Source organism: Zea mays, chromosome 5 (assembly GCF_902167145.1).
Source record: "Zea mays cultivar B73 chromosome 5, Zm-B73-REFERENCE-NAM-5.0, whole genome shotgun sequence".
Taxonomy (NCBI): domain Eukaryota; kingdom Viridiplantae; phylum Streptophyta; class Magnoliopsida; order Poales; family Poaceae; genus Zea; species Zea mays.
Window position 1 is genome coordinate 93,677,927 of NC_050100.1, and position 26,013 is coordinate 93,703,939.

Genomic DNA, 26,013 nt, shown 5'->3' on the forward strand with positions numbered 1-26,013 from the left:
CCTGGTTAATGCCATGAGTGTTGTTACTGAAATTGCAGAAGGTCTAGACACTATGAGCACGGATCTGGAGCAAGTTCTTATTGGTCCGCAACCTCTACTTGAGGATTATGAATCCCTTGGCTTGTACGATGATTTCCAATCCGATAGTGATGTTGGTGGTGACTGTAATGAGCAGTGTGTTTCAGATGAAGACAACTCTCTGGACTCAGATGAGATCAATGATCGTCGTCTATCACATATGAATGAGCGTATCTGAGATATTTGTTTGTGAGAACTAAGTCGAATGATCCAGTTTGTGGTATGAACAATGTATGAACTAGTTTGGCAAGTCCAATGATCTGGTTTATGTAAGGATACCGGGATAACTAGTATGAACTAGTTTGGTTGTTTGTGAATGTATCCAATTTCAAAAAAAAATGTCTGTGACCTGTGAATGGTCTGTTTGTGACCTGTTATCCTGTGTGGTCGCATCATGTCTTTGACCTGTGAACATGTGTATTTGAACATGTCTGTGACCTATGAACATGAGCAGAAACACATAATACCAGCTTGCTTCGTTTTTTTCTGTCTATGACAGACAACACGACCATTAGTGGGAAGAAAGAAAAAAAGAAATCTGCTTCGTTTTTTCTTTCTCCGATTAGTCTAAGCTAAGCACTGCCCTGGGTAAGGGTAAGCGATACATGACTTACACATTAAAACATACATTTTCCATCAGCGTACAAATAGCACAGGAATTTTCAATAACAAGCCTCATTGTTCCAACTTACACATTAAACCATACATGTTCCATCAGCATACACACTTCCAATACAACACTACAATTTCAAAGCCTTTTGCCCTTCCTTGGAGTGAGTTTATTAGCAATTGCCCTCTTCATATGTCTTGGTGGAGTGACATGACTTGTTCCTTCCTGATGTGTCACAGTTATTTCCTGTGTAGGATCTGAAGCATCCTCCACATAGATTTGGTTCCTACACATATGGACATGGTGGTATAATTGTCCACAGGCTGGAAATGACACAAATAGTGCATAGCTGTTACTACATACCTAGTATTGTCTTTCTGGAGTGGTAGGATTTGCAAAATGATCCATCCCCATTAGTTGTCTTTTTGGACTACTACCACTAGGTTCGTCGGTAAGTAAACCAAGCACCCTTCCTATCTTAGCACGACTCTTCCTACAAATTCAAAAATACATCTTCAAATCGAGTATCATACGGAACAAAAAATATGTGATAAAATAGGTTATAATGAGCGCCAAGGCATGTGGGCATGGTTTTCCGGAGACTTGCCACTCCCTACAAGAACATGTGTGATTTATAATATTTGGGACATGCCTAATAATTTTGTGTGAATCTGTTATCTCTGTCACCTCTGCCTCTTCCCTACCCCCTTCTTTTACCTTCAAGTGACCCAATTGCCTAGACAAAACGTTAAGTTGACTTACGATAATAGGCAGCATGACAAGCATGACATGGCCTTCAAAAGTTTCACCAATTCTTCTTCTTCTTCTTCTTGCATAGAGCTCCATGAACTTTGTCCTCAATGAATCTGCTAGGTCCGTAATTGAAGATCTTTTAGGTCCTTGACCCAATTGTTCCAAACCTCAGCAAGATTGTTTGTAATAAAATCACATAATCTCTTCACAAAATTTTCTTCTAGACCAAAGCAAATGGTGATGCTTTTCCAACCATGGTTTGACCTTGTCACTAGCTTCGAATACCTTGTTAATCAAATATTCATGGTACTGTGGTTGGGATGTGCACTACTACTTTCTGTAGGAGCATTACTAAATACCACTTCAGTGACACCAGAGTTAGAACCGAACTGTGTTCTTTTATCCTCAACATCAACAAACAAATGCAACTTCTTATCTTTTTTTGTCACAAAAAGCAAGGAACAAGTCAGAATCTTCTACCAACTTCTCTTCCCCAGCAGTGCCCATGTTATAAACAGAAACAACTGCTTCCTGGCCACTTCCCCAATTCACCACTGCAGCTAGATCCTTCTGTAGAACTGACATACTATACGAGCGAGAATCTACAACCCATTCACTGTATTTGCGCGACATATCAAGAATACTACCATCATCCAACTTAGTAGTAAACTGACTGAACTGAACACATAATGTAAATGCCGCTTCCGAATCAATCCTACCCAACAAGACAAAAAAATTAAGCATCAGTTCAGGTCCACTGATGCTTTGCCCTATCCTAACAACATTTACAGTTCATGAACCAATATGTGAGAATGTATAGGATGAGGGTCTTACCCTAAAGGGGAACAACTGAGATCCATAGATAGCCTCACCAAACGATCGTCAAACCAATAGGAGCATAACAGTACATCGTCGCCTGCACAGTCAAACCTTGAGAAATTTCAGTATTTGGGATGAGGGATTTCTGCGAGGATTCAATAAATCACCAAACCAAGAAGATGAGGGATTTACTCACACTGTTCGACACACAAATGAAGGAAAGGGAGGGAGGACGTCGTCTGCGAGGACAACGAACGACAACCGGCGGCGGACAGATCTCTCCGCTATCCGGTCTTCTGCGACAGAGTTCACAAATGACCTGTTGACTACGACAGACTTGTGCAGACCGAGAACACCAAGTTGACTGCAATGAACTCTGCTGCCAATTTGCATACGTGGGCTACTTGGTCACCGACGGAAAGGAGATCGTCGAGACGGCGGTGCTGTACAGTTCTCACTAGAGAGAGGAGGCGTCAGGCTTCAAGGAAGCGACGACAGTGATGTATACTGAAGAGAGCATGGTCAAAACCGTCCCAAATTTTTGAATGTGAACCCTAAACGAGTGACTGGTGCTTAAACAGAAGTAATCGTCGAAGAAACACACGAATCAAAAATTTGATGAGAAGAAGTGTCAAATTCTAAAAGACAAGCGAATAAGTCCTTATATTGACATATTGGCCCTGTTTGGCACAGCTGCTGCTTGTTGAAAAAGCAGCTTATCTGATAAGCTGGTGAAAAACAGCTTCTGCTTGTTGGCTGCTTTTAGTGTATTCTGAGAAGCAGCTGAACTGATAAGCTGCTGCAGAAGCTATCTGTTTGGTAGAACTTCTGCTTAAATTTGTGAAGAAGCTGAAAATAAGCTGTGCCAAACAGGGCCATTGACAGGCACACGAATTGAGTCCCAAAATCTGAAATTTCTCGCCAGGAGCCATCCAAACGGGCCCTTTGTCCGGCTAGTTTGAAACCCAATTGCTCGGTTGCTCCCGTTGTCCTCTCCGCGGGGTGCGGCCTGGCTTTTCCCTTCTCGGCTTCTGCCGTTCGCGTGCGGCCGTGCGTCCTCTCTTTCTTTCTCGGCGCCTCTGTTTCTGGCGGCCGCGACTGGCCCAGCGCCACCGCCGACCTAGCCAGGTGACCAGGTCTTCGTCAGGACCATAGCCAGCGAAGAACACCCAAGTACCCAACAGGTATGCCCACTGCACTGCACCTCTTCCCCTCCTGTGCGAAACCGAGCACTCAAACCCTAATCCCTAGTGCAAGCTATTTGTATTCGGATCTGATTCACTTGAACTATATTCATGTGTTGTGCTTATTTACTTTGGTTTGTTTGCAAAAAATATCGGGTGTATATGTGTACAGCCATGTCCTATACTGGCTCCGCCCCTGATTTTGATGCACTGTGATGATTGTGTGATAATGCCCAGATGAGTTCGAAGAAGGTTCCGTACCACAAGCATAGGGAGGCTGAGGAGGCGAGGAAGAAGGTCAGGGGTTCAAGTCCCTTCTAACCTTTTCATGTGACACTTATTTTTCCCTTGTACTGGGTGTTCATATTTTGTTTGACTGCTTTGGTGTGCGAAGAGGGAGGAAGATGAAGCAGCACGTGTATATGCGGAATTTGTTGAGTCCTTCAAAGGTGATAGTTCATCTGGGGCTAAGTTTATCCGAGGTGGTGTGATTGACCCCAATGCAAAGCTGAAGACTGACTCGGAAGGTTAGTGGAAGGGGTTTCATTTTTGCATACTTTCTCATAGTTGCCTTCCCACTCTGTAGTTTCAATATCTTCCAAGATGGATATATGCATTGTTTCTTTTATCGCTCCAATTGATCAAGAGATCGGCCTTTTTATTCATTCGGCAATGGCAGGTGGAAAATCCAAAGATGGGGGGTCTGTTCCAAAGAAGGGCAGTAGGTAAACGGCAAAAATACTTGATTTCTAGAAGATGGTATCTTGTGGTACCACTGTTACATCTTTAGATGGTCATGCAACTAATATAACCAGAATTCAGGGACAAGACCTAGTTTTGATTGCCTTATGCTATATACTCGGCACATCTCTCTTCATTACAGTAATACTTCTTGAGATGTCTGCTAATTGAACTTTGAAGCTGTAACCAAATGCTGAATGCACTTTAAAACAGTGATAAGGGTAATCTGAAGAAGAAAATTGTTTGCCAGTCTTATGAATAGTCATGCCATCTTGTTTCATGCCTAGTGTTTTATTTGCACTTATCCTGTAGTTTCAACCTGATGGAATAATTCATTGTTGCTACATCAGCTTGTGATGGTATTACATTAGCTCATGTTTTGCCTTTGTTTGATTCCATATTTGTTTATTTATGGTGTTAGCACTTCTATGGAGGTCAAAATGTTTCATCATTAGGTGACCTTACATTAGTGTTTTTGACCGTCTAATAAAAATGCAGTAGGGTTTCGGATAGGCATGCTGGGTATCTACCTTATAGAACTGTGGATTATTATGATGGATGTATACTAGTCATATAATTCAGTGATTTATCTGAACTTGGGTACCACGTTTAATCTGCATTTCTGTGTTTCCGGTGGTTATTTTCTATTAATGTACAAATGTCCTTTTAAGATGTGTTTGGTTCAGGGGATGGTGACTGGGGAAGGGGCTATCCCATTTTGAGGGGTTTGATTGCATCCTGCCCACTCCACCATCACACACACACAAAATCTGGGATAGGCTAATCCTGCCAAAACTGGGCAGACTATGCCATCCTCTCACTCCTTGATCTCTTGAGTCTTGACATCATGGGTCATGCCTTCTAATCCCTCCACATCACTCACCGACAGAAAACTATGATCATCTCATCCCTCATACCATACCATACAACTAACTGGAATAATCTTGTTCCTATTCCTAATAGCAGGGATAACACTATCCCGTCCCACCTTGCCCCCAAACCAAACACACCCTTAGATGGTATGAGAACATTGTGTTGAGTATGGAAGTTGGAATATGTGAAACCCTAACCCTATAACCCTAATCTAGGGTTGGGATTATATTATATAGAGGAGTTAGGTGGTCCAAGCCCATTACAATAGGGGTAACTAGGTAATTACAGGAGAACCCTAACCCTAACCCTAACCCTAACCCTAAACATGAGTCTAACACCCCCGTAGTCTCAACTCTATCCTATACAGATGTTGAGACTGGATTGGAACTCAGTGAATGCACTCAACGACAACCCCTTGGTGAAGATGTAAGCGAACTACGAGGTGGTCAGGACGCGGAGAACGCGAACGTCACCAACGGCGACACGCTCGCGGACGAAGTGAAGCTTGAGCTCTACGTGTTTCTTGCACTAATGTTGCACGGGGTTGGTGAAGAGGTAGACCGTGCTGATGTTGTCGTAATAGACGAGGGTGGAGCGCTCGAGGGGGCTGTGGAGCTCCTGAAGAAGCTGGCGGAGCCAAGAGACCTCGACCACGTCGTTGGCCACAACGCGGTACTCGGCCTCAGCGTTGGAGCGAGAGACGACGGGCTGCCGCTTCGAGGCCTAGGAGACGAGGTTGGTGCCTAGGAACACGACGTAGCCAAATGTGGACCGACGTGTGTCGGGGCAACCAACCCAATTAGTGTCGGTGTAGACCATTAGCTCTAAAGTCGGGGAGGGTCAAAGTAGAAGGCCGTAGTCGATGGAGCCGCAGAGGCATCGGAGCATCCGCTTGAGAGCGGTGAGGTGGGGCTCCCGCGAGGTGTGCTTGTGAAGGCACATTTGCTGCTCTGGTAGGCTGTCACGTCGGCGACTTGGGCCTTGTCGTCCTCGGAGAGCTTTGCTTAGGTGTCGACTGGCGTGGACCAACGCTTGTAGTCGGACATGCCAGCTCGCTCTAGAATGTCAAGAGCGTACTGGCGCTGATGAAGGAATAGGCCCTAGGGCCACCGGTCCACGGTGATCCCGAGGAAGTGGTGGAGAGGGCCTAGGTCTTTCATCACGAACTTGTGCTGAAGGGCGGCGATTGTATGCTGAAGCAGGGCACCATTGGACGTCATGAGCATGATGTCGTCGACAAAGAGGAGGTAGATGATGTCGTCGCCGTGCCGATGAATGAACAGGATGTGTCCGACTTGGCATTGACGAAGCCGAGGGAGCCAAGTAGGAGGCGAAGCGGTTGTACCAAGCCCTCGACGCCTGCTTGAGGCTGTACAGGGAGCGGTTCAGCAGATAGACCAGGTTCGGGCGAGCGGAGTTGTCGGGTACCAAGGAGTCGGTTTCCCTGAGAAGCTCGCAAACCCAGAGAGGTGAGACAGACGACCAAGTCCCTGCCAAGCAACCTAGTGAGGCGGGACGGACGACCAAGTCCCGGCCGAGCAATCCAGCGAGGCGAGACGGACGACCGAGTCCCCGCCGAGCAACCCAGCGAGGCGGGACGGACGACCAAGTCCCCGCTAAGCAACACAACGAGACGGGGCGAATGACCAGCTCCCTGACGACCAAACCTGCAAGAGGAAAGGGTCGACCCGATACTATTAAGCCATGTTGGGTGGACAAGACGCGACATTACCAAACCATGTCTGGGCCATGTGTACAGTATCGAGTGGGACCTTAGCATTCGAGTCTCCACAGTAACGACCCACATACCACAAAGGACAGGACAACACGCCATACCTTGTGTATGCCCACGCATGCTGGAAGGTGACGCAACAACCATGACGAAAGATGAAGCCGTACTGAACACGACCCTCAACCTCACCGTGAGCGTGCTCTGCGGGACTCATCAGGTACCGCTACGTTGACATCGAACAAGCTACAAGGACTTGTACGCCGGATGGACGAAACATAGCGCCATACCAAGAGTACGGTGGCGCACGACACGTTAGAAGTTGCCATGCCGCGTGTGAGCACACCTCGAGACTGACCCAGGGAGGCCGCCACGCACTACCGCGCGAGACGTCAGCTGCAGATCTCTCTCCCTCTCTCTTTCTCTCAGATGTAAGGCCCATCCCTTGAGGTATGAAAGGGGGAGTCTTTCTCCCTCTTTTCAGACACAAGCACATTTGCTGTAACACGCTCCTGAGCAATACATCGATCAACGCTACACTGGACTAGGGCCACGACCTGAACCATTATAACCCCCTTCGCCTCAGCTCCTTAGCTCGATCCTCGTGATTCACCGTTCGGAGTGGTCCATGCTTGCATCCCCCACCGAACACAAATCTATTGTCCCCCTCGGTTTTTGAAACAACGTCAGTTGGCGCGTCAGGTAGGGGACCGTTAGCATTCCATGTGACATCTTCCACTCTGATGGCTCGCACTTCAGCTCTGTTCTTAAGGCGTCACCTAGGCGCCGCCTAGGCGTCCGGGCGGTGGTCTAACGCCTTGGACCGCCTTACCGCTTTAAAAACCATGCACTTCAGTGTTCACTAGCGGCAAGAGCTTCGCTCCAGGAAGCCGCATCACGTTCGGCTCTCTCGACTTCCTCGCTACCGCCACCGGCGAACCCCGCCTCGTCCACTCAGACAACATCCGTGGCGGCTCGCTGACATCTGGCGCGCCAGGGGTTGCAAGGGCAGCGCAAAAGGTCTGCGTGGTCCACCACGATGATCATCAGTCGAGCCCCATGGTGTACGAGGTTGCCATCGTCGACCAGCAGCCAAGCTCTGCCCTCGACACCTACGAGGATGGCCCAAGTCACCGCTTAATCGAAGAAGTCTGACGCCTGTCGTCGATCGGACAGTTGGCGGGATGCTTCCCGCCAAGCACCTTTCATCCAGAAGGTAGCATGAGAGTGGACTCTTCCTTTGTAATAGGATATCATTTACCTATGAATCCACCCGATGAGGTCTGCCCTCATAAACCCGGTTTCTGGCGTCCATCGCCTAACTCTTATAAATCCAGTTACGAAGGAAGAATTTGCTCTCAGTTCAATCCTTTTCCTACTTTAATTTACATATACCATTTCCTCTAATCCCATGTGCTTTTTGAATTCTGTTGTGACCATGTAACTAGCTTGTTGCTTACTCGCCCCCTTTGGTGTTGAACGAGGATCAAACTGTTGGGGATCTCCAGCTAGGGGAAAGGACCACGTTCTCAGGGGTGGTCTGGAGCTAGGTAGCCGCTTAACTTGGTTCCGTACCGAAAGCCTACACCCTCCACCACCCTAGAACAACTGTCCTAGTACCTCAGACTGGGTCCCTAATGGTCTGGACCTCGACCAAACTTAAGGGCTGGTTCCTAAAACTTTGCTCGTCAAGCTCTAACTACATGATTCGAATGGTTGAGCATAGCAAAGAAGCCCTGAGGGTACAATACTAAGCGTTGATCTTGAGTTGTGTTCAGGATCTCTTTCTAGCTTGATCACAGCTTCATAAGTGCATCACCGCAGGGGGTACACTAGTAACATGCAAGGCGGTTAACCACCCATCACGCCACCTGCGCACGATACGGTGAACGGGTCGTTTCACGTCCCATCAAGCGACCCGCATCGAACAGTGTCATGATGGCCACCTCTTTTACCACGCCGCCATAATAACTACCTCATATCGACCAGGTAAAAAAACGAAACTCATCCCCAACTTCTCACGTAGAGCGAGGGGTTCACCGAGCAAGCTCCTAGTGAGCCGCAAGCTAGCTGACCGACCCATAGGTCATTTGCTCGTGCTCATGTCCAAGGTCGTACCTCACATTCTCTAACGGTAACCCGGATGATGGGGTGGCGATGGGGCCCCTCTTTGGTCGGCCAGATTGACCAAAGGGTCGATACATGATCGAATAAGGAAGGACTCAATGAGATGCCCCCAGCCGATCAAGCCCCCAGCGGGACCACTCGTCGAGGCCTAACACTATCGGAGGGTGGTCAGATCTCACTTGGATAACCCGCTCGTAGCTCGATGGCCTCCTTCCCCGCGCCGACTAGGTCGTTGGAAGCCGGGGCGGACCTACATAGGTCCGAGTGAGGGCCTAGGCCCCCGCTCATCTTTTCTTTGCAAGTAGTAGAGTCTAAATTTTTACCATGAAGTCCTCTACTCAGCGTTGTTTAGATGCCCCTGCTCTAGTATTTTGGTGCCCATCTTTGCAAGTATGCCCCCACTCGGGGGCTACATCTAGTAGATGCACTTGCGCGCACCCGAGATTTCGATCATCAATAACAGTTGAGCAAACCTGGACTCACGCTTAGCGCGTGACAACCATCGCAGGAACGGTTCATCCATAAACTGCTCGAGTACCGAGTGAAACCCCAAGTAATCCTCACATATTACTCGGGGGCTACATCATACTGATGCGATTGCGTGCACTCGAGCCGTGCTCCGGCGGGCGCCACCCCCAAGCAACTCTGATGCCTGGAGACTATGCTGGACCCCGGCTCCAAGCAAAGTGTCACGACCCGATCCCAAATCAAAGTTGTAATCATGAAAAAGTAAACCCAAGCAATCCTCACAGATTACTTGGGGGCTCGAGGGCTACATCATACTGATGCGCTTGCGCACTCAAGACTGCGATCCCCAGCAAGAAAACCTCCACCCGACTCCAAGGAATCGCTCGAAGGCTCGTGGGCTGCTGTCGGGTACCAAGGAACAGGGTACCCTGAGAAGGCCGCAACCCCAGCGAGGCGAGACGGACGACCAAGTCCCCACCAAGCAACCCAGCGAGGCGGGACAGACGACCAAGTCCCTGCCGAGCAACCAATTAGGTTGGACGGACGACCAGGTCCCCACCGAGCAACCCAGCGAGGCGGGACGGGGTTGCCCGGCGGGACGGACGATCGAGTCCCCGTCGAGCAACCCAGCGAGGCGGGACGGACGACCAAGTCCCCGCCAAACAACACAACGAGGTGGGACGGACGACCGGCTCCCTGACAATCAAACCTACAAGAGGAATGGGTCGACCTGATACTATTAAGCCATGCCAGGTGGACAAGACGCGACATCACCAAACCATGTCCGAGCCATGTGTATAGTACCGAGGGGGACCTCAGCATCGGAGTCTCCGCAGCAACAACCCACATGCCAGAAGGGACAGGACAACACGCCATACCTACTGTATGCCAACGCATGCTGAAAGGTGACGCAATAGCCATGACGGAAGATGAAGCTGTACTGGACAAGACCCTCAACCTCACCTCATCGTGAGCATGCTCTGCGGGACCCATCAGGTACCGCTACGTTGACATCGAACAAGCTACAGGGACTCGTACATCGGACGGACGAAACGGAGCGCCATACCAAGAGTACAATGGCACACGACACGTTAGAAGGAGCCATGCCGCGTGCGAGCACACCTCGAGACTGACCTAGGCCCCCCCCACACTACCGCGCGAGACGTCAGATGTAGATCTCTCTCCCTCTCTTTATCTTAGATAGTCAGATGTAAGGCCCTTCCCATGAGGTATAAAAGGGAGTCTTTCTCCCTCTTTCAAACACAAGCACACTTGCTATAACACGCTCCTCATCGATCAACACTACAATGAACTAGGGCCACAACCTAAACCAGTATAACCCCCCGTGCCTTAGCTCCTTAGCTCGGATCCTCGTGATTCACCGTTCGGAGTGAGTCCGCGCTTGCATCCCCCACCGAACACAAATCTATTGTCCCCCTGGTTTCCGAAACCACGACAGGAGTCGACGAAGTCGGTGGGTTGGCTACAGTAGACCGTCTCAGCCAGAGTGCCGTGGAGAAAGGCATTCTTGACATCTAGCTGATGGACCGCCCAATCCTAGGATAGGGCGAGGTAGAGGACGGTTCGAACGGTGGCAAACTTGATGACAAAGCTGAAGGTCTCGTCGTAGTCCACTCTGGGTGCTGAGTGAAGCTCCGAAGGACCCAACGAGCCTTGTAGCGGTCGACCGAGCCATCCGAGGTGAGCTTGTGTCGGAAGATCCACTTGCCAGTGACCACGTTGGTGTTTGGTAGACGTCGCACCAGGTCCCAAGTGTGCTTGGCTAGTAAGGCCTCGTACTGCTCTTCCATGGCTCGACGCCAGTGGGGATCAGCGAGAGCGGCGCGAACAAAGGAGGGAACCAGGGAGTGAGCCAGAGCGGCATCGGCCGTCAGAACCAGCCGATTGATGGGGCGGAGGACTCCAGTCGAGCGATGCGGCACCATCGGGTGGACGTGGTCGGGGTCACGGTGGATGGCAACCGAGTGGTACATCGGTGGCTCGACACATGAATGAGCTAGCGGGGGGGGGGTGGTGGATTGACTCGCCCGCGACGGTGTAAACGCGGGCGGGGTCAGCGAAGCGTGCTGGGTGAAACACAAGTGACGGGGCCACGCATGGCGTCGGCGGGGTCATGTCTGGGGTAGGCGAGGTCGATGGGGCCGTGCGTGGCGCGGGCGGGGCCATATGTGGTGTAGGAAGAGGCAGCGGGGCTGCGCGGGGTGCAGTCGAAGCCGACGTGGCCGTGGGCATCATGAAAGAGGGCAACAGAAGAGGAACATCGACGCAATCGACATCGAGGAGGGAATTGAGGTCGGCGGTGGTGAGTCAAGAAGGGGGAAAACCTCCTCATCAAAAGCAACATGACGAGAGATGATGCGGTGGGTGTGGAGGTCAAGGCATTGGTACCCCTTGTGGTCATGGCAATAGCCGAGGAAAATACGAGTGGAGTGGGGGAGAGCTTGTGAGGAGCAGTGGCGGAGATGTTGGGATAGCAAACATAACAAAAAACTTGAAGGTGGGCATAGGAGGGGGTTGTGCCATACAGGGCAAAGTGGGGGGGGGGGTGGGGTGACTCACTGCCTTGGAGGGAATGCGATTGAGATGGGTAGCAATGTTTTCAGTCTCTGCCCAATAGCTGACAGGAAGAGACCCTTGAAAGAGGAGGCAACATATCATGTTAGTGGTGGTGCGAATAATCTGTTTGGCCCGACCGTTCTGAAGGGAAGTGTAGGGGCACAAGAGTCACAATTGAACATCGTGGTAGAGAAAGGAGTGAGAGGCAGAGTTGTCGAACTCGCGACCGTTATCACACTGGAGGGCACGAATCGGACGTCGGAACTGGGTGGAGACCCAAGCGAAGAAGTGCAAGAGGGTGTGGAATGTATCAGACTTCAATCACCGAGGAAAAGTCCAAACAAAATGAGAAAGGTCATTCAGAATGACCAGGTAGTATTTGTAACCAGAGAGGCTAAAGACAGGAGATGTCCAGAGATCACAGTGAACAAGATCAAAGGCCTGATCAACCATGGACGTGTAATAGAAAAAGGAGGAGAATGACGATCGAGTTGACATGCATGACAAAGGCTCTCATAAGGGCCCCTACTACAAGATATATCTGAGCTACTAGAGAGCTTGGGCATGACGTCAGATCCAGGGTGACCAAGACGACTATGCCAAATGGTGGTGGTGGTGGTAGTAGCTAGAGCATGGGGGGATGTGCTGGTGGGGAAAGCGGATGGTCGGAGCGTGGCTAGGGCATAGGGTGGGGCAACACAAGAGGAGGGAGGTGGGGCGGGAAAGCGAAGAGAGTATAGGGTGCCAAAGCTGTCACATCGAGCGAGCACGTCACAAGTGACAAGGTGTTGTATGGTGTGCCCCAGGGATTGAACTCCATTGAACAATGGTTGTCAGTAGTAAAGCGGCGAATTGAGACAAGGTGCTGAATCATATGAGGGGCAACAAGGACATCGTTAAGGTAAATGGTCCCCGGAAGAACAAAATTACCTACTGAGGTGACCGTGAGGGTGGAACCGTTCCCCATAATGATAGAGGAAGGATGGGAGGGATGGGGAGGATGTGAGTGAGACAACAAGCGAGTATGAGTGGTGTGGAAATAGGCGCTAAAGTCGACCACCCAATCGGCAGGAGGAGGGGAGCTAGGGCCAGGAGTGGCTAGCATGCCGACGACGATCATGGGTGGTGGATGCCAATTGTTGGAACCGGACCGCCGACACACGACGCACCTGCTGGGCCGCCCGCACACACGGTGCGCCCACCCAGGCCGTCGAGCCGCGCCACACGCGTCTGCACGCATAGCAGCGAGTTTTAGGTCTGTCGGGCTAACACTTCCCCCAAAAGCTAGCCCAGTAGGGGGTCACACCCTCAAGCATATATACCATGCATGTCCACCCCCGTCCTAGATCGGCTCTTCGTCGCCGTTGCGGACATCGAGTAGTTCTACGACGTCGAGACGATGGCGTTCGAGGAGGCGCTCGACAGGTTGAAGGAGTTCGACGAGCGTTCCCCCTAATGGAACGGTGTCGGTGAGCTTTTTCACCATGGAGACCGAACTCCCCCCACGCTGTGCGGAAGCATCGCCATAGCTTCGGACTCGAGGCAGTAGCGTAGGATCTTGGGCATAAAATTAGCGGCGTGTTACGTCAGGCTTGGCGCGACGCTCGACGACGCAGCCATGGTGAAAAAGCTCCTCGACACCGTACCAGATCGGCTCTTCCCCGCCATCGCGGGCATCGAGTAGTTCTGCGACGTCGAGACGATGGCGTTCGAGGATGCGCTCGGCAGACTGAAGGAGTTCGACGAGTGTTCCCCCTAATGGAACGGTGTCGAGGAGCTTTTTCACCATGGCTGCATTGTCGAGCGTCGCGCCAAGACCGACGTAACACGTCGCCATGCTGCTAATTTTGCCGGCGTAGTCGTCCAACGCCTCCCTGTCCTCCATGTATAGCTTGTCGAACCCCCCCTTGAGCGTGGCGAGGCGCACCGTATTGACCCGATCTGCCCCAACAAAACGAGTCTTGAGGCTCGCCCACACCTCCGCCACCGTTTTTTGGTGGAGACCTGCATCAAGATGTCGGGCAGAGCTTGGAGAAGTTGCGCCCACGCCGTCTTGTTCTTAACAACGTTCACCTCACCATCATCCGACGGAGACACGACCTCCCAGAGGCCTGCACATCGAGGATCGACTCCACCTTGATCGCCCACGTTGTGTAGCTTGTCGACGAGAGCACCGGGTACGTCATGGAGACCGAACTCCTCCCGCGTCGTGCGTAAGCATCGCCATAGCTTCGGACTCGAGGTAGTAACGCAGGATCTTGGGCATAAAATTAGCGGCGTGTTACGCCGGGCTTGGCACGACGCTCGATGACGCAACCATGGTGAAAAAGCTCCTCGACACCGTCTCAGATCGACTCTTCCCCGCCATCGCGGGCATCCAACAGTTCTGCGACGTCGAGACGATGGCGTTCGAAGAGGAGCTCTGTAGGCTGAAGGCGTTCGACGAGCGTTCCCGACGGCGAACAATGCGGTGATCAACCCCTACTCACGGAGGTCGAGTGGAAGGCTCGATAGAAGAAAAAGCCATCGATCGGGAAGTGCTTCAACTGCGGCAACCGCGGTAACTTTGCACGAGATTGTCCCAAGTCAAAGGAGGAGGCGCTACTCGCAGACGCCGACGAGGAAACGACGCTCCTGTGAGTGCGGGTAGCGCCGCCAAGTTTAGGGGGAGATTGTTAGAAAAATAAACCTGGCGTTGTGTTCGTGCATGGTGGCCGAGTCAGTACATGTGCGTGTGTTGTGGCCATGCATGTGTGCACGAGCAAGTGCAGTAGCTAGGAGTCTGTGAGCACGTATGTGCGTGCGATGTGTAGATGCGTCTGGAGTTGGTCAGGAGGCTGCGACGCGTGTATGAGCGCGTCGTGCGGGCGGTCGTGCCGGCTAGAGCGCGCGCGTCTTCATGCAGTAGTGGCCAGAAAGGTAGCGCCTGAGCAACTAAGAGATGACTCGTCGCCAGGTCTTGTGGATCATGGCGAGATGGCTGGGATGGCGTGACTCCTTGTGTGGCCTATAAAGTCTCTCTATGCTGCTCGATTAAATAATGAGAAAAGCAAACAACAGTGTGTGAGCGCTGTTGGTGTTTGGCAGGGTTGCTTTGTCTCTTTGAGTCAGTTCTTTCGTCTTCCTCCTCCCTGCGTTCACTGTTCTTGAGCCAGTGAGTTCCAACATTTGGTATCGGAGCTAGGTTGGCCCAGGGAGAGATTGTTGAGAATAGTCCCACATTGTGTATTGTGGAGGAGCAACCATGGTTTATATGGTTGAGGGTGCAACCCCCTAATGGGCTAGCTTTTTGGGGAGTGTTGACCCAAGAAACCTAAAGCCCGCTGCTATGCATGCGAGCGCGTGTGTCGTGACCCGACGGCCTAGGTGGGCACGCCGTGTGTGTCGACGGCCCGACGGACACGACATGTGTCGGCGGTCCGGTTCCAATAGTGGAGACGACAAGGCCTTGATCGCCAGGGAGGCAATCGCAAAAATGTTGAATACAAGCGACCCAGTACGTGGCGGCCCGTCTGAGGTTGGAGCTCGACGCAGTCATGGAGAACGGTTTCAACAGTGGAGATGACAAGGCCTTGATCGCTAGGGAGGCAATCGCAACACTGTTGAATACAAGCGACCCAGTAGCGTGGCGGCCCGTCTGAGGCTGGAGCTCGACGCTGACACGGAGAACAGGGTTCATGGCTCGTTCAAAGGCCACAAATGTGCGTTGGAGAAGCTGACAGTCGTGAAGGGAAACACACACATGGTAGGGAGGCATGGGAACCGGCACGGGAACCACGACAGAGGTTAGAGTCCCCGGAAGTGAGAACGGGGGCGGAGCCAGAGGTGCCGAGGGTGGTGGGACACCATAGGAGGGCGCTGTCAGAAGAGCCGGCTGAGGGGGACATGGCGAAGGAGCCCCCGTGGACGAGCCCGACCACATGAAGGGGTGTCAGGTCAAGGGGCTGGAGAGCAGAGGCAACGCCAGCGCAGCGATACCGGACGAGACATGGAGGGCACGAGGGGCTGTAGGGACATGGGTGTCCATGCTCGCGCCGACGAGGGCAACGTAGAGGGACGCCAAGGCAGCGGGAAGGGGAGCAACAGGGGACGCGCCAGGAGTCGGGCCCGCACCGATGACCATGGGGGAGCTGCCGTCGGGCGCGGGGGCGCCGTCGTTAGTGGAGGAAGCGGATGGCACAGTTGCCATGGTAGGAGGGGTGCTGCTGTGCGGTGGAGCGAGCCGACGATGGGGAGGAGTGTCATCGGCGGGGGTATTGGGGCCGACCGTTGCCAGGGGAGGCGTCCGATGGACGGGGCAACGAGGAGGGCCCGATAGTGGGTCGCTATGGAGTCCGGGTGGCGTGGTTGTTGTGCGGAGGAGTGGTCTGACGGTGGTGAGGAACTCGGGCGGCGGCTGCCGACCGACGGTCGGAGCAGGGGAGGAGCTGGCGGTGGGTCAGAGACGTTAGCAGATGGGTGTAGGTCGGCGTCGGGGGTCCTGGCATCGGCGCTGCAGTGGAGGAGACGATGCGGTGCGGAGACGACGCGACGCAGACAGTTGGAAGCGGCGGACTGTGGCGCTTCCGGACGGTGGCGCAGATGGACCACTAAGAGACGGTTGAAGGCGAGGAAAGGAGGTGGGAGGTGGCCTAGGGTGGCCGTTGGCTGGGAGGGAGGGGCGGGGAGAGAAAAAAGCCTAGTTCTATACCAAGTTGGAATATGTGAAACCCTAACCCTAATCCAGGGTTGGGAGTATACTATATAGAGGAGTTAGGTAAACCAAACCCATTACAATAGGGGTAATTAGGTAATTACAGGAGAACCCTAATCCTAACCCGAAACATGAGTAACAATGGAGAAAGTAGTCATGTTGGATCTAGTCAAGGGCATCTAATAGCAAGATGGCCCTATCCCATCCCACATTGTCCCCAAACCGAATACATCCTTGGATGGCATGAGGATATTAGGTTGAGTATGGAGAAAGTAGTCATGTTTGATCTAGTCAAGTGATTATGAGTTAGACGACACTGTCTCAAGTTTGTGGGATATATTATATATAAGCAACGAGATTTCTATATATTTGGAGGAGTTAGCTTATCATACCTTTGTAATAGTAGCTTGAGATTCTCAGTTAGTAATGCTAATTTAGTTCCAGAGTTTTCAGCCACTTAGAATCTTCTAATTCACATGTCTAGTCCTGTTTCTTTTTTGGGGTATAATACCTCTCAAGGTATGTATGTGTGGGTTGTGTTCAGCAGGTGTGTTTTAGATTTTTCCGGATCAGGGTTCTACCACTCCTTTGTACTTTTCTTGATCTTCTCAATGAAATGATGCACAAATCTCCCGCGAAGAACTAACTTTTGCACTCTTCTCAGTGACCAGACTAGATTGACTTGAAAATTCATGTCCTTGGATTAAATTCTTGTGTGTGTGTGCGTGTGTGGAACTATGGATCGATTATACTTTTTAATACAAAGTATGATTGCTTCAAGCTTTGTCAGGGAATCTTAATTTCATTGTTCGCATCATTATATTAACATGATTTTGATTGTAGCATAAGCCAAACTAGTGGAGTTGAAATTTCATGAGTGTTTGAAGTGAAAATGCCTGAAATGCCATCGTATCTGCAATTCTTTGTAGGGGTGAAAACGGGATGGATATAGGCGGATACAATGTCATCCTGTATCCTACCCTAATGTATTTCTCTCGGGACGGGTATAGGACGAGACCGGGTAATAATTTGGGTGGGTAAGCAACGAGTATCATATATTACTCGTGTAGATAATGGGTATTTGTCGGATATTTTGTTTCGATAATATTAGTTGCTCAACCGTCAGGAAAGAAATAAAATAAGAAATACATAATCATGTACATTATAGCTCAAATATAGAAAAACAAACCGATAAAATTGACATCATGCAGGTCAAAGTTACTAATCACAAGGACACTATAGAACGAACAACACAATTTAAAAAAATCAACATCATATCCCCTCTTTCAGGCATAATCTACAAGTCCACACGTATATAACAAATAGTAAATAGTTGACATTAATTAACATGTTCAAGTGTTCAACATTTTCACGTCACAAAATGAAACAACGCAAATCACAATAGATAGAGTGGCTGCTAATAACCATGTAATAATCCAATCAAACAATTGGGAAACGTTAATAGAGGCTACTAGTACATGGTATTACTAGTCACCTAGTTTAGTTTCAAAATTGAAATACAACAAACGGTAGTCTTAGCTGTTGGGCGTTGGACCTAAATAAGTATGCTAATAATAATGGGCCATTGGGCGGTGGGCCTGCATGACGCAAGGTGCAAGGCAAGAGGGCATCGACAAGAGTCGCACTACCATACGCGGATACGAGATACGACCATCGTGCCATACCAGATGCCAGCCACCGGGTACTCGACCGTTAGGTACCTGTATCCGACCTGAGACGTACGTGTAGTTACCGGGTATTAGTGACTCCGTATCGTACCAGTATTCGGGTGTTCATTATTTGAGTAGTACCCGTATCCGTCCCGACAACAAAGATACCGTATCCGTATCCGAAAATTCGGATAATTTTGCTACCGTATCCGGTACCCGACCCGGGTACCCCCCTTGTTACTTATCTATATGAATGATATGCATATACAGATCTAACTTGTGAACATCATAGATACCTTATACATAGCATTCTGTTCTCCAGGTATGTTCCATCCTTCTTGCCACCATCATTTGCAAAAGAGCCTGAGAAAAAGGTTAGGACACTACACACTTCCACTGTTCTTATGATTTGCCTAGGTCAATCTGTATAGTTCCTTTGGTTAAGCTTTGTCTGGACTTGCAGAAGGAAGGGGAGAGGCCAAAGGAAAAGGAAAAGGAAAAGGGAAAGCCACGAGTAATAGATAGATTCTTGGAGGAAATCAAGCTTGAACAAGAGCAGCGAGAGAAGCGCCATCAGGATCGAGATCACCGCCGTGAAGGTCGCCATGGCGATAGCTCCATGGTAAGTACTTGTATGTGTGAAAATGGTTATTTTGTTTTGTTCCATACTTCCACGAGAGGACTGGAGTAATCAATATTGTTTGGTTTGTGGAAATATTATAGGCTTAATTTGGTTTCCTGCTTAAAGCGTCACAACTTGAATAACTTTTCTGTCTAAGGTTCTTCAATTCAAGCGACTAAGCTTAGGCAAGTTGTGGCGCCTTAGGCAGAAAACCAAACAGGCCTTATGTCATGTTACGAGGCTGTAGAATGTAGAATATAAAAAATTTCAACTCATTTGCAGCTTCTTTGAACTGTTCTTAAACTGATGTCCAGCTAATGAGAAATTTGTGTGATCATTTTGTAGTTTCTATATGAATTTTAATAGTTTCTTTCATTGATGCTTAAAATTATTTTGTGCAGTCCTCGAGCCGGTTTGATGAACTACCAGATGAATTTGATCCGACTGGGAGATTTCCAGGATCATTTGATGATGGTGATCCTCAAACCACCAACTTATATGTTGGCAATCTATCTCCCAAGGTTGCTTTCTCTGCTGTGCGGTTTCATTAAACTTGTATGCGTTGTCTTGTTAGCTTTACATGCTATGGTGTTAGGTCGATGAGAATTTTCTTTTGAGGACATTTGGTCGGTTTGGACCTATTGCTAGTGTCAAGATTATGTGGCCTAGAACAGAAGAGGAACGCAGAAGGCAAAGAAATTGTGGTTTTGTTGCCTTCATGAATAGAACAGATGGACAAGCAGCAAAGGATGAAATGCAAGGTTAGTGTGCACATCCATGTAGTGTTAACCCATCTGGATAATGTTTGTTCATTGTTTATGGGAACTTGAAATGCTTTTTTGTCTGAGATTCTTGCCTTCAGCATATTTGATGATTTATTTCAGGTGTTATTGTGTATGACTATGAACTGAAGATTGGGTGGGGTAAATCTGTTGCTCTTCCGTCACAGGCTTTGCCTGCTCCTCCTCCAGGACACATGGCAATCAGAAATAAGGAGGTTGCTTCTTTTGTTTCTTTTTTGTGCTGTATTAAATTCTGATTCCATCTGAACTTCTTCTCATGATATATTGCAAGTTTTAATGGAAAAATGACGTTTTTGGTATTGCGCACAAGAGTTGGTTTTGACTCTTCATTTTATATATACAGGGTGGTACAGCTACAGTCATACTTTCTGGTCCTGGCGGCCCTGCTGTTGCATCTATTAAACCACAAACCTCAGAGCTGGTAGGGGAAATTGTACATGATTCATTATTAATTCATCTGTTATTTATTCTAGGATGCATTTTTTTGTATGTCGCAGCATTACTTTATTTACTTGTTCTTTCTAGTGATCATGTTCTCTTCCTTTCTTCTTTTGTTTATGTGAGTGCACTAGTACAATGATCTTGCTATCTAGGTGATCTTGCTTTGAGTTAGACTGTGAAGGATGAATATTTCATACTTCATAATATTATTATTGTTCCTTAGAAAATACATGATCTCTTGAATCGTGTAGACTGTAGACTGAAAGTAAGTTCGTTACTTATCTTGTTGCGAACAACTTATATTAATGTTTTCGAAGGCCAGCATTTTGCACAGGAGTCCCAATGTCTTTATTGTGCACCATTGCCTTGATGTAAGGTCTCAACTTATGTGCTGTTCTAGGGCCTGTTTGAATCATTGAGCCACCTATTTAGGCCATAGAAACGGGTGGATGAAACAGAGGAGAGATTGTGTATAATGCGTGTGATGGTATTGCAAGCCTTTAGGGTGAATATATAGGGGAGTACATGGCTTGAAGATAAGGAAGGTTATCCCGAGATTCCAATCAAATCCTAAACCAACCATATCAAGAGTTGCTAATATACTCTAACATCCCCTTGCGATTGTAGCGTTTGCAATACGAACAGACAAACTAGAGAACAATGGAGATATCCCCCTGCAGTCGGAACGATGGTGCGAATGCTGCGACTGGAGGAGCCCATGCAGATGATAGCCCTTTGTGCTGATAATGTCGAGGTAGCGAAGTGCAAGGGTGCGAAGCCGTTGTCAAGGTGCCATGCGTCGGGTAGTTGTGGTTGATGTGATGGAATAAGTCATATGGTCTTCGTGTAGAGGACAACATCTCTGTTTTGTGGTGAACAGGACAGCAGCAGTTGCAGTCCTGACTGCTGCAGGACAGCAGCAACAACAGTCTTTTGACAGTTGCAGGACAGCAACAGTTGCAGTCTTTTGACTGCACTGCAGCATCAGTCTTTTGACTGCTGCAGGACAGCAATTGCAGTCTTTTGACTGCACTTTAGTATCTAGAGGACAACACCTGTGTGCTGCAGTGTGTAGTGTAGTGTGTAGCGCAGTGCAGCCCCTAGGGCTATAAATATGTGTCCCCAACCCTTCTAAGGGTATGACACTGTGTAGTGTTTGAGAAAATAAACAGAAAATCGCCCAACTCATAGTGTTATCCTCTCGATGAGAGTAAGAGTCCCGGTGCTTACAATTGGTATCAGAGCGAGGTTGTCTTGTAGCATAAACATCTCTTGCTCATCTCCTTCCCGTGCCTTTCCCTATACTCAGTCGGCAGCAAGAGCTTTAACTGTTCCTTCCTCTCCTGCTCGGACAAGCAGCCTTTCATCTGGGAGAGCCTCTTCCACACGCAGCGACCCCTCGCCAGCACACCATGTCTCTTCGCTCGATCACTTCGAGTGTGCGGCGCCAGCAGGAGGCCGAGGTCGCCGCGGCACAAGAACGCGAGCGAGCAGCAACGGCCAGGGCAGCACGACTAGCGGCTGCGGAACTGGCAGCAGCGAGAGCGGAAGTAGAAGCAGCGGAGGCAGTGGATGCTGCCCGTGCGGCGACGACAGAGCTCGAGGCTCTGCGCGGCAGTAGCGTCGGTAGCTCTGTTTCCGGCGACGGCAGCACCAACGACGAGCTCAGGCTAGCAAGGGAGGCAGCGCAAGGGCAGACGACTCAATGGGCAGCCGCGCACCCCCATGGGGGGGCGCGTGTGGCGATAGCCTAGATAGGCGTAGACGCGCCGACGACGCTCCGGCCGAGAACGCACGCGGCGGCAGCCCAGATGGGCGAGGACGCGCCGACGGTGCTCCCGGTGGCGGCGGCCGGGTTGACGGAGATCGCGGCCTCTATAGACGACGCGACTCTCCCTCCCCGGATCGGTACCATGGTCACCGTGGGGTCTAGGCCGTTGTCATGGACATCGGTCCCGGTGGTGGGTGGCCTACCCTCACTAAGACCAACTACGTCGAGTGGGCCGCGATGATGAGGGTACGGCTCCAGGTTAGCCACATGTGGGAAGCAGTTCGGTACGCGCGACGTCGACTACTACGAGGATCGACAGGCGCTAGATGCTCTCATTGCTGCAGTCCCGCTCGAGATGCAGTTTTCGCTTTCCCAGAAGCGAACTGCCAAGGAAGCCTGGGACGCCATCGCTGCGACCCGCATCGGCAGCGACCGTGCCCGCAAGACCACACTGCAGGCACTTCGCAAGGAGTGGGAGAACCTGACCTTGAAGCCAGGTGAGGATGTGGATGACTTTGCTCTTTGCCTCAACACTCTGTTGCAGAAGCTGGTGCAGTTTGTCGACGACACCTACGATGAGGAGAGAGCCGTCGAGAAGCTCTTCCGTTGCATCCTCGAGAAGTACAAGCAGATCGCTCGCTCAATCGAGTCTCTGCTAGACCTCTCCACGATGACGATCGGAGAAGCGATTGGTCGTCTCAAGGTCGTCGACGGCGACGAACCATAGCCCCTCTCTGGACCTATCACCATCGGTGGGAAGCTAAATCTCACTTGGGAGCAGTGGGAGGCCTGCTAGGGTGACAAGAAGGGGGAGTCCTCGACACAGGGCCGCAAATGCGGCAACCCGTGCAAGGCGCGCGGAGGCGCCCAGGCCGAGGCGCGAGGACAAGCTGAGGGTGGTGCCCGCGGAGGCGCCCAAGGCGACACCGTCGGCAACAAGAAGCCGGCACGAGATGACGGTTGTCACAACTGTGGCAAGCTTGGCCACTGGGTCGGGGAATGTCGATAGCCACGACGCGACCAGGCCAACGTTGCACAGGCGGAGGCGGAGGAGGAAGCTCTGCTCCTAGCACACGCAAGCATCGAGCTACCTCCAGCGGCACTGGCCGCAACGGCACTCCACCTTGATGAGTCAAAAGCACGCGCTTTCCTTAGCGACAGCTCCAGCAATGACATGATCGAAGGATGGTGCCTCGACACCGGCGCCACTCATCACATGACCGGCCGACGGGAGTTCTTCACCGAGCTCGACTCTAGCGTCCGAGGCTCCGTCGAGTTTGGGGACGCCTCCGGCGTAGAAATCAAGGGCGCCGACTCAGTCGTATTCACCGCCGCGTCTGGTGAGCACAGGCTGCTCACCGGAGTCTACTACATCCCTGCGTTGAGGAACTCTATCATCAGCTTGGACAGCTGGATGATAATGGTTCGCGCGTGGAGGTCGAGCAAGGAGTCATGAGGATCTGGGACCCCTCTCGTTGCCTTCTTGCCAAGGTACGCAAGAGTCCAAATCTGCTTTACATCCTCAATGTGAAGGTGGCACAACCTTGTTGCCTTGCTGCTCGTCGGGACGACGGGGCATGGCAGTGGCACGAGCGCTTCGAGCATCTTAACTTCGAGGTCCTGAAGCGGCTCAGTGCCAAGGAGATGGTACGAGGCCTGCCGTGCCTTGACCATGTGGAGCAATTCTGTGATGTCTACGTGTTGACAAAGCAGAGACGTCTCCCTTTTCCCCAGCAGTCGAGCTTCCGAGCCAAGGAGAGGCTCGAGCTCGTGCATGGGAACTTGTGTGGCTCGGTGACACCAGCCACACCAGGAGGACAACGCTACTTGTTGCTCGTCGACGACCTTTCCCGCTACATGTGGGTGATGGTCCTTGGCAGCAAGGGAGAGGCTGCGAACGCCATCAAGCGTGTGCAGGTCGTTGCGGAGGTGGAGTGCGACCGCAAGTTGTGCGTGCTGCGCACCGTCAACGGCGGTGAATTCATAACGGCTGAGTTCGCGTTGTACTGCGTGGATGAGGGCGTTCAACGCCACTACTTCGCGCCGTACAGCCCGCAACAGAACAACGTCGTCGAACGGCGCAACCAGACGGTTGTGGGGATGGCTCGGGCTCTCCTCAAGCAGAGGGGAATGTCGGCTGTCTTCTGGGGAGGCGGTGGTGACAACGTTCTACATCCTCAACCGCTCGCCCACCAAGGCACTCAAAAGGATGACACCGTATGAGGCTTGGCATGGGCGCAAGCCGGCGGTCCCTCACCTACGGGTCTTCGGCTGCCTCGCGTTCACCAAGGAGCTTGGCCACATCGGCAAGCTCGACGACAGGAGCACCCTAGGGGTGTTCATTGGCTACGCGGAGGGCTCGAAGGTCTACCGCATCCTTGACCCAGGAACACTATGCGTGCGCACGACACGCGACGTAGTGTTCGACAAAGGGCGAGGATGGGCCTAGGACAAGGCGGTGGACGACGACATGACTCCGACGTACAATGACTTCACCATCGAGTACGTCCACTTTGAGGGAGCCAGGGGAGTAGGCGACCCTTCTCCGAGTAGGCCTACCCCAGCCCCCAAGACTCCAGCGCCAAGCTCTCCAACTCCGGCTACAACGAGCTCTTCATCACCACGCAATCCAGCCACGACTCCGGCTCCAGCGAGCTCTCCGTCACCACGTACTCCAGCACCGACGGTACCCTCTCCGGGAACGTCCTCTCCGACGCCAGCTCGTGTCGAGCACGACCCAGTGGAGCTTGTGACCTCGCTCTCTCACGACGAGGAGTGCGTCGACGCGTGCTACGATGGCGAGCCGTTGCGGCATCGAAAGGTGGAGGGCCTTCTCATCGACCCGTCGGTGTCGGGCCCGACGTCTCGCATTCTAGCAGGAGAGTTGCATCTTGCATGCGACGATGGCGAGTCTCGGTCTTTCGCGGAGGTCGAGAAACACGCGGCTTGGCGTGCCGCGATGCAGTCGGAGATGGACGCGGTTCAGACGAACCGCACTTGGGAGCTCGCTGATCTCCCTCATGGTCATCGCTCGATCACCCTTAAGTGGGTGTTCAAACTGAAGAGGGATGAAGCCGGCACCATCATCAAGCATAAGGCTCGCTTGGTGGCACGCGATTTCTTACAGCAGGAGGGGATCGACTTCGACGATGCTTTTGCCCTCGTGGCACGGATGGAATCCGTGCGACTCCTCCTTGCGCTGTCAGCCCAGGAGGGCTGGCATGTTCATCACATGGACGTCAAGTCGACGTTTCTTAACGGCGACTTAAAGGAGGAGGTCTACGTACACCAGCCGCCAGGTTTTGCGATCCCTGGTAAGGAAGGCAAGGTGTTGCGCCTGCGCAAGGCCCTCTACGGCTTGCGACAGGCACCGAGGGCGTGGAATGCCAAGCTGGATTCCACGCTCAAGAGGATGGGCTTCATGCCAAGCCCACACGAGGCGGCCATCTATCGGCGGGGCAATGGAGAAAATGCCCTGTTGGTGGGTGTCTACGTCGACGATTTGGTGATCACCGGCGTTAAGGATGCAGAAGTGTCGGCGTTTAAGGAAGAGATGAAGGCCACCTTCCAGATGAGTGACCTGGGGCATCTCTCCTTCTACCTAGGGATTGAGGTGCACCAGAGTGACTCTGGGATCACACTTCGCCAGATCGCCTACGCCAAGCGCATTGTTGAGCTGGCTGGGCTCACTAATTGCAACCCAGCTCTCACTCCGATGGAGGAGAGGCTGAAGCTGAGCCGTGACAGCACGACGGAGGAGGTGGACGCTACTCAGTACCGACGTCTTGTGGGGAGCCTTCGCTACCTCGTCCACACACGACCGGATCTGGCATACTCCGTCGGCTACGTTAGTCAGTTCCTGCAGCGACCGACGACGGAGCACGAGCAAGCTGTGAAGAGGATTGTCCGCTTTGTTGCGGGGACTCTTGACCACGGTCTCTACTACCCGAGGTGCCCTGGGGAGGCACATCTTGTCGTGTACATCGACAGCGACCACGCCGGCGACATCGACACCAGCAAGAGCACAAGCGAGATCCTCTTCCTCGGCAAATGT

General features: G+C 51.4%; 1 protein-coding gene across 4 annotated transcripts in view; it reads left to right on the forward strand.

The window, feature by feature from the left end:
• The first annotated feature begins 3,137 nt into the window (after positions 1–3,137).
• The window catches only part of LOC103626713 (protein RRC1), a 32,526-nt gene continuing 9,650 nt past the window's right edge, over positions 3,138–26,013 (forward strand). Inside the window, exons 1-10 of one of the 4 annotated variants that reach the window (XM_008647100.3) lie at positions 3,138–3,444; positions 3,682–3,741; positions 3,839–3,971; positions 4,124–4,169; positions 18,645–18,696; positions 18,786–18,944; positions 19,346–19,465; positions 19,540–19,705; positions 19,829–19,941; positions 20,091–20,168. In XM_008647100.3, coding sequence (XP_008645322.1) covers positions 3,682–3,741; positions 3,839–3,971; positions 4,124–4,169; positions 18,645–18,696; positions 18,786–18,944; positions 19,346–19,465; positions 19,540–19,705; positions 19,829–19,941; positions 20,091–20,168 — 927 coding nt within the window. In that variant the 5' untranslated portion in view covers positions 3,138–3,444. The remainder of the gene's footprint in view (positions 3,445–3,681; positions 3,742–3,838; positions 3,972–4,123; positions 4,170–18,644; positions 18,697–18,785; positions 18,945–19,345; positions 19,466–19,539; positions 19,706–19,828; positions 19,942–20,090; positions 20,169–26,013) is intronic. The other 3 variants (XM_008647101.4, XM_035959094.1, XM_020538442.2) reach the window with 3 other exon arrangements.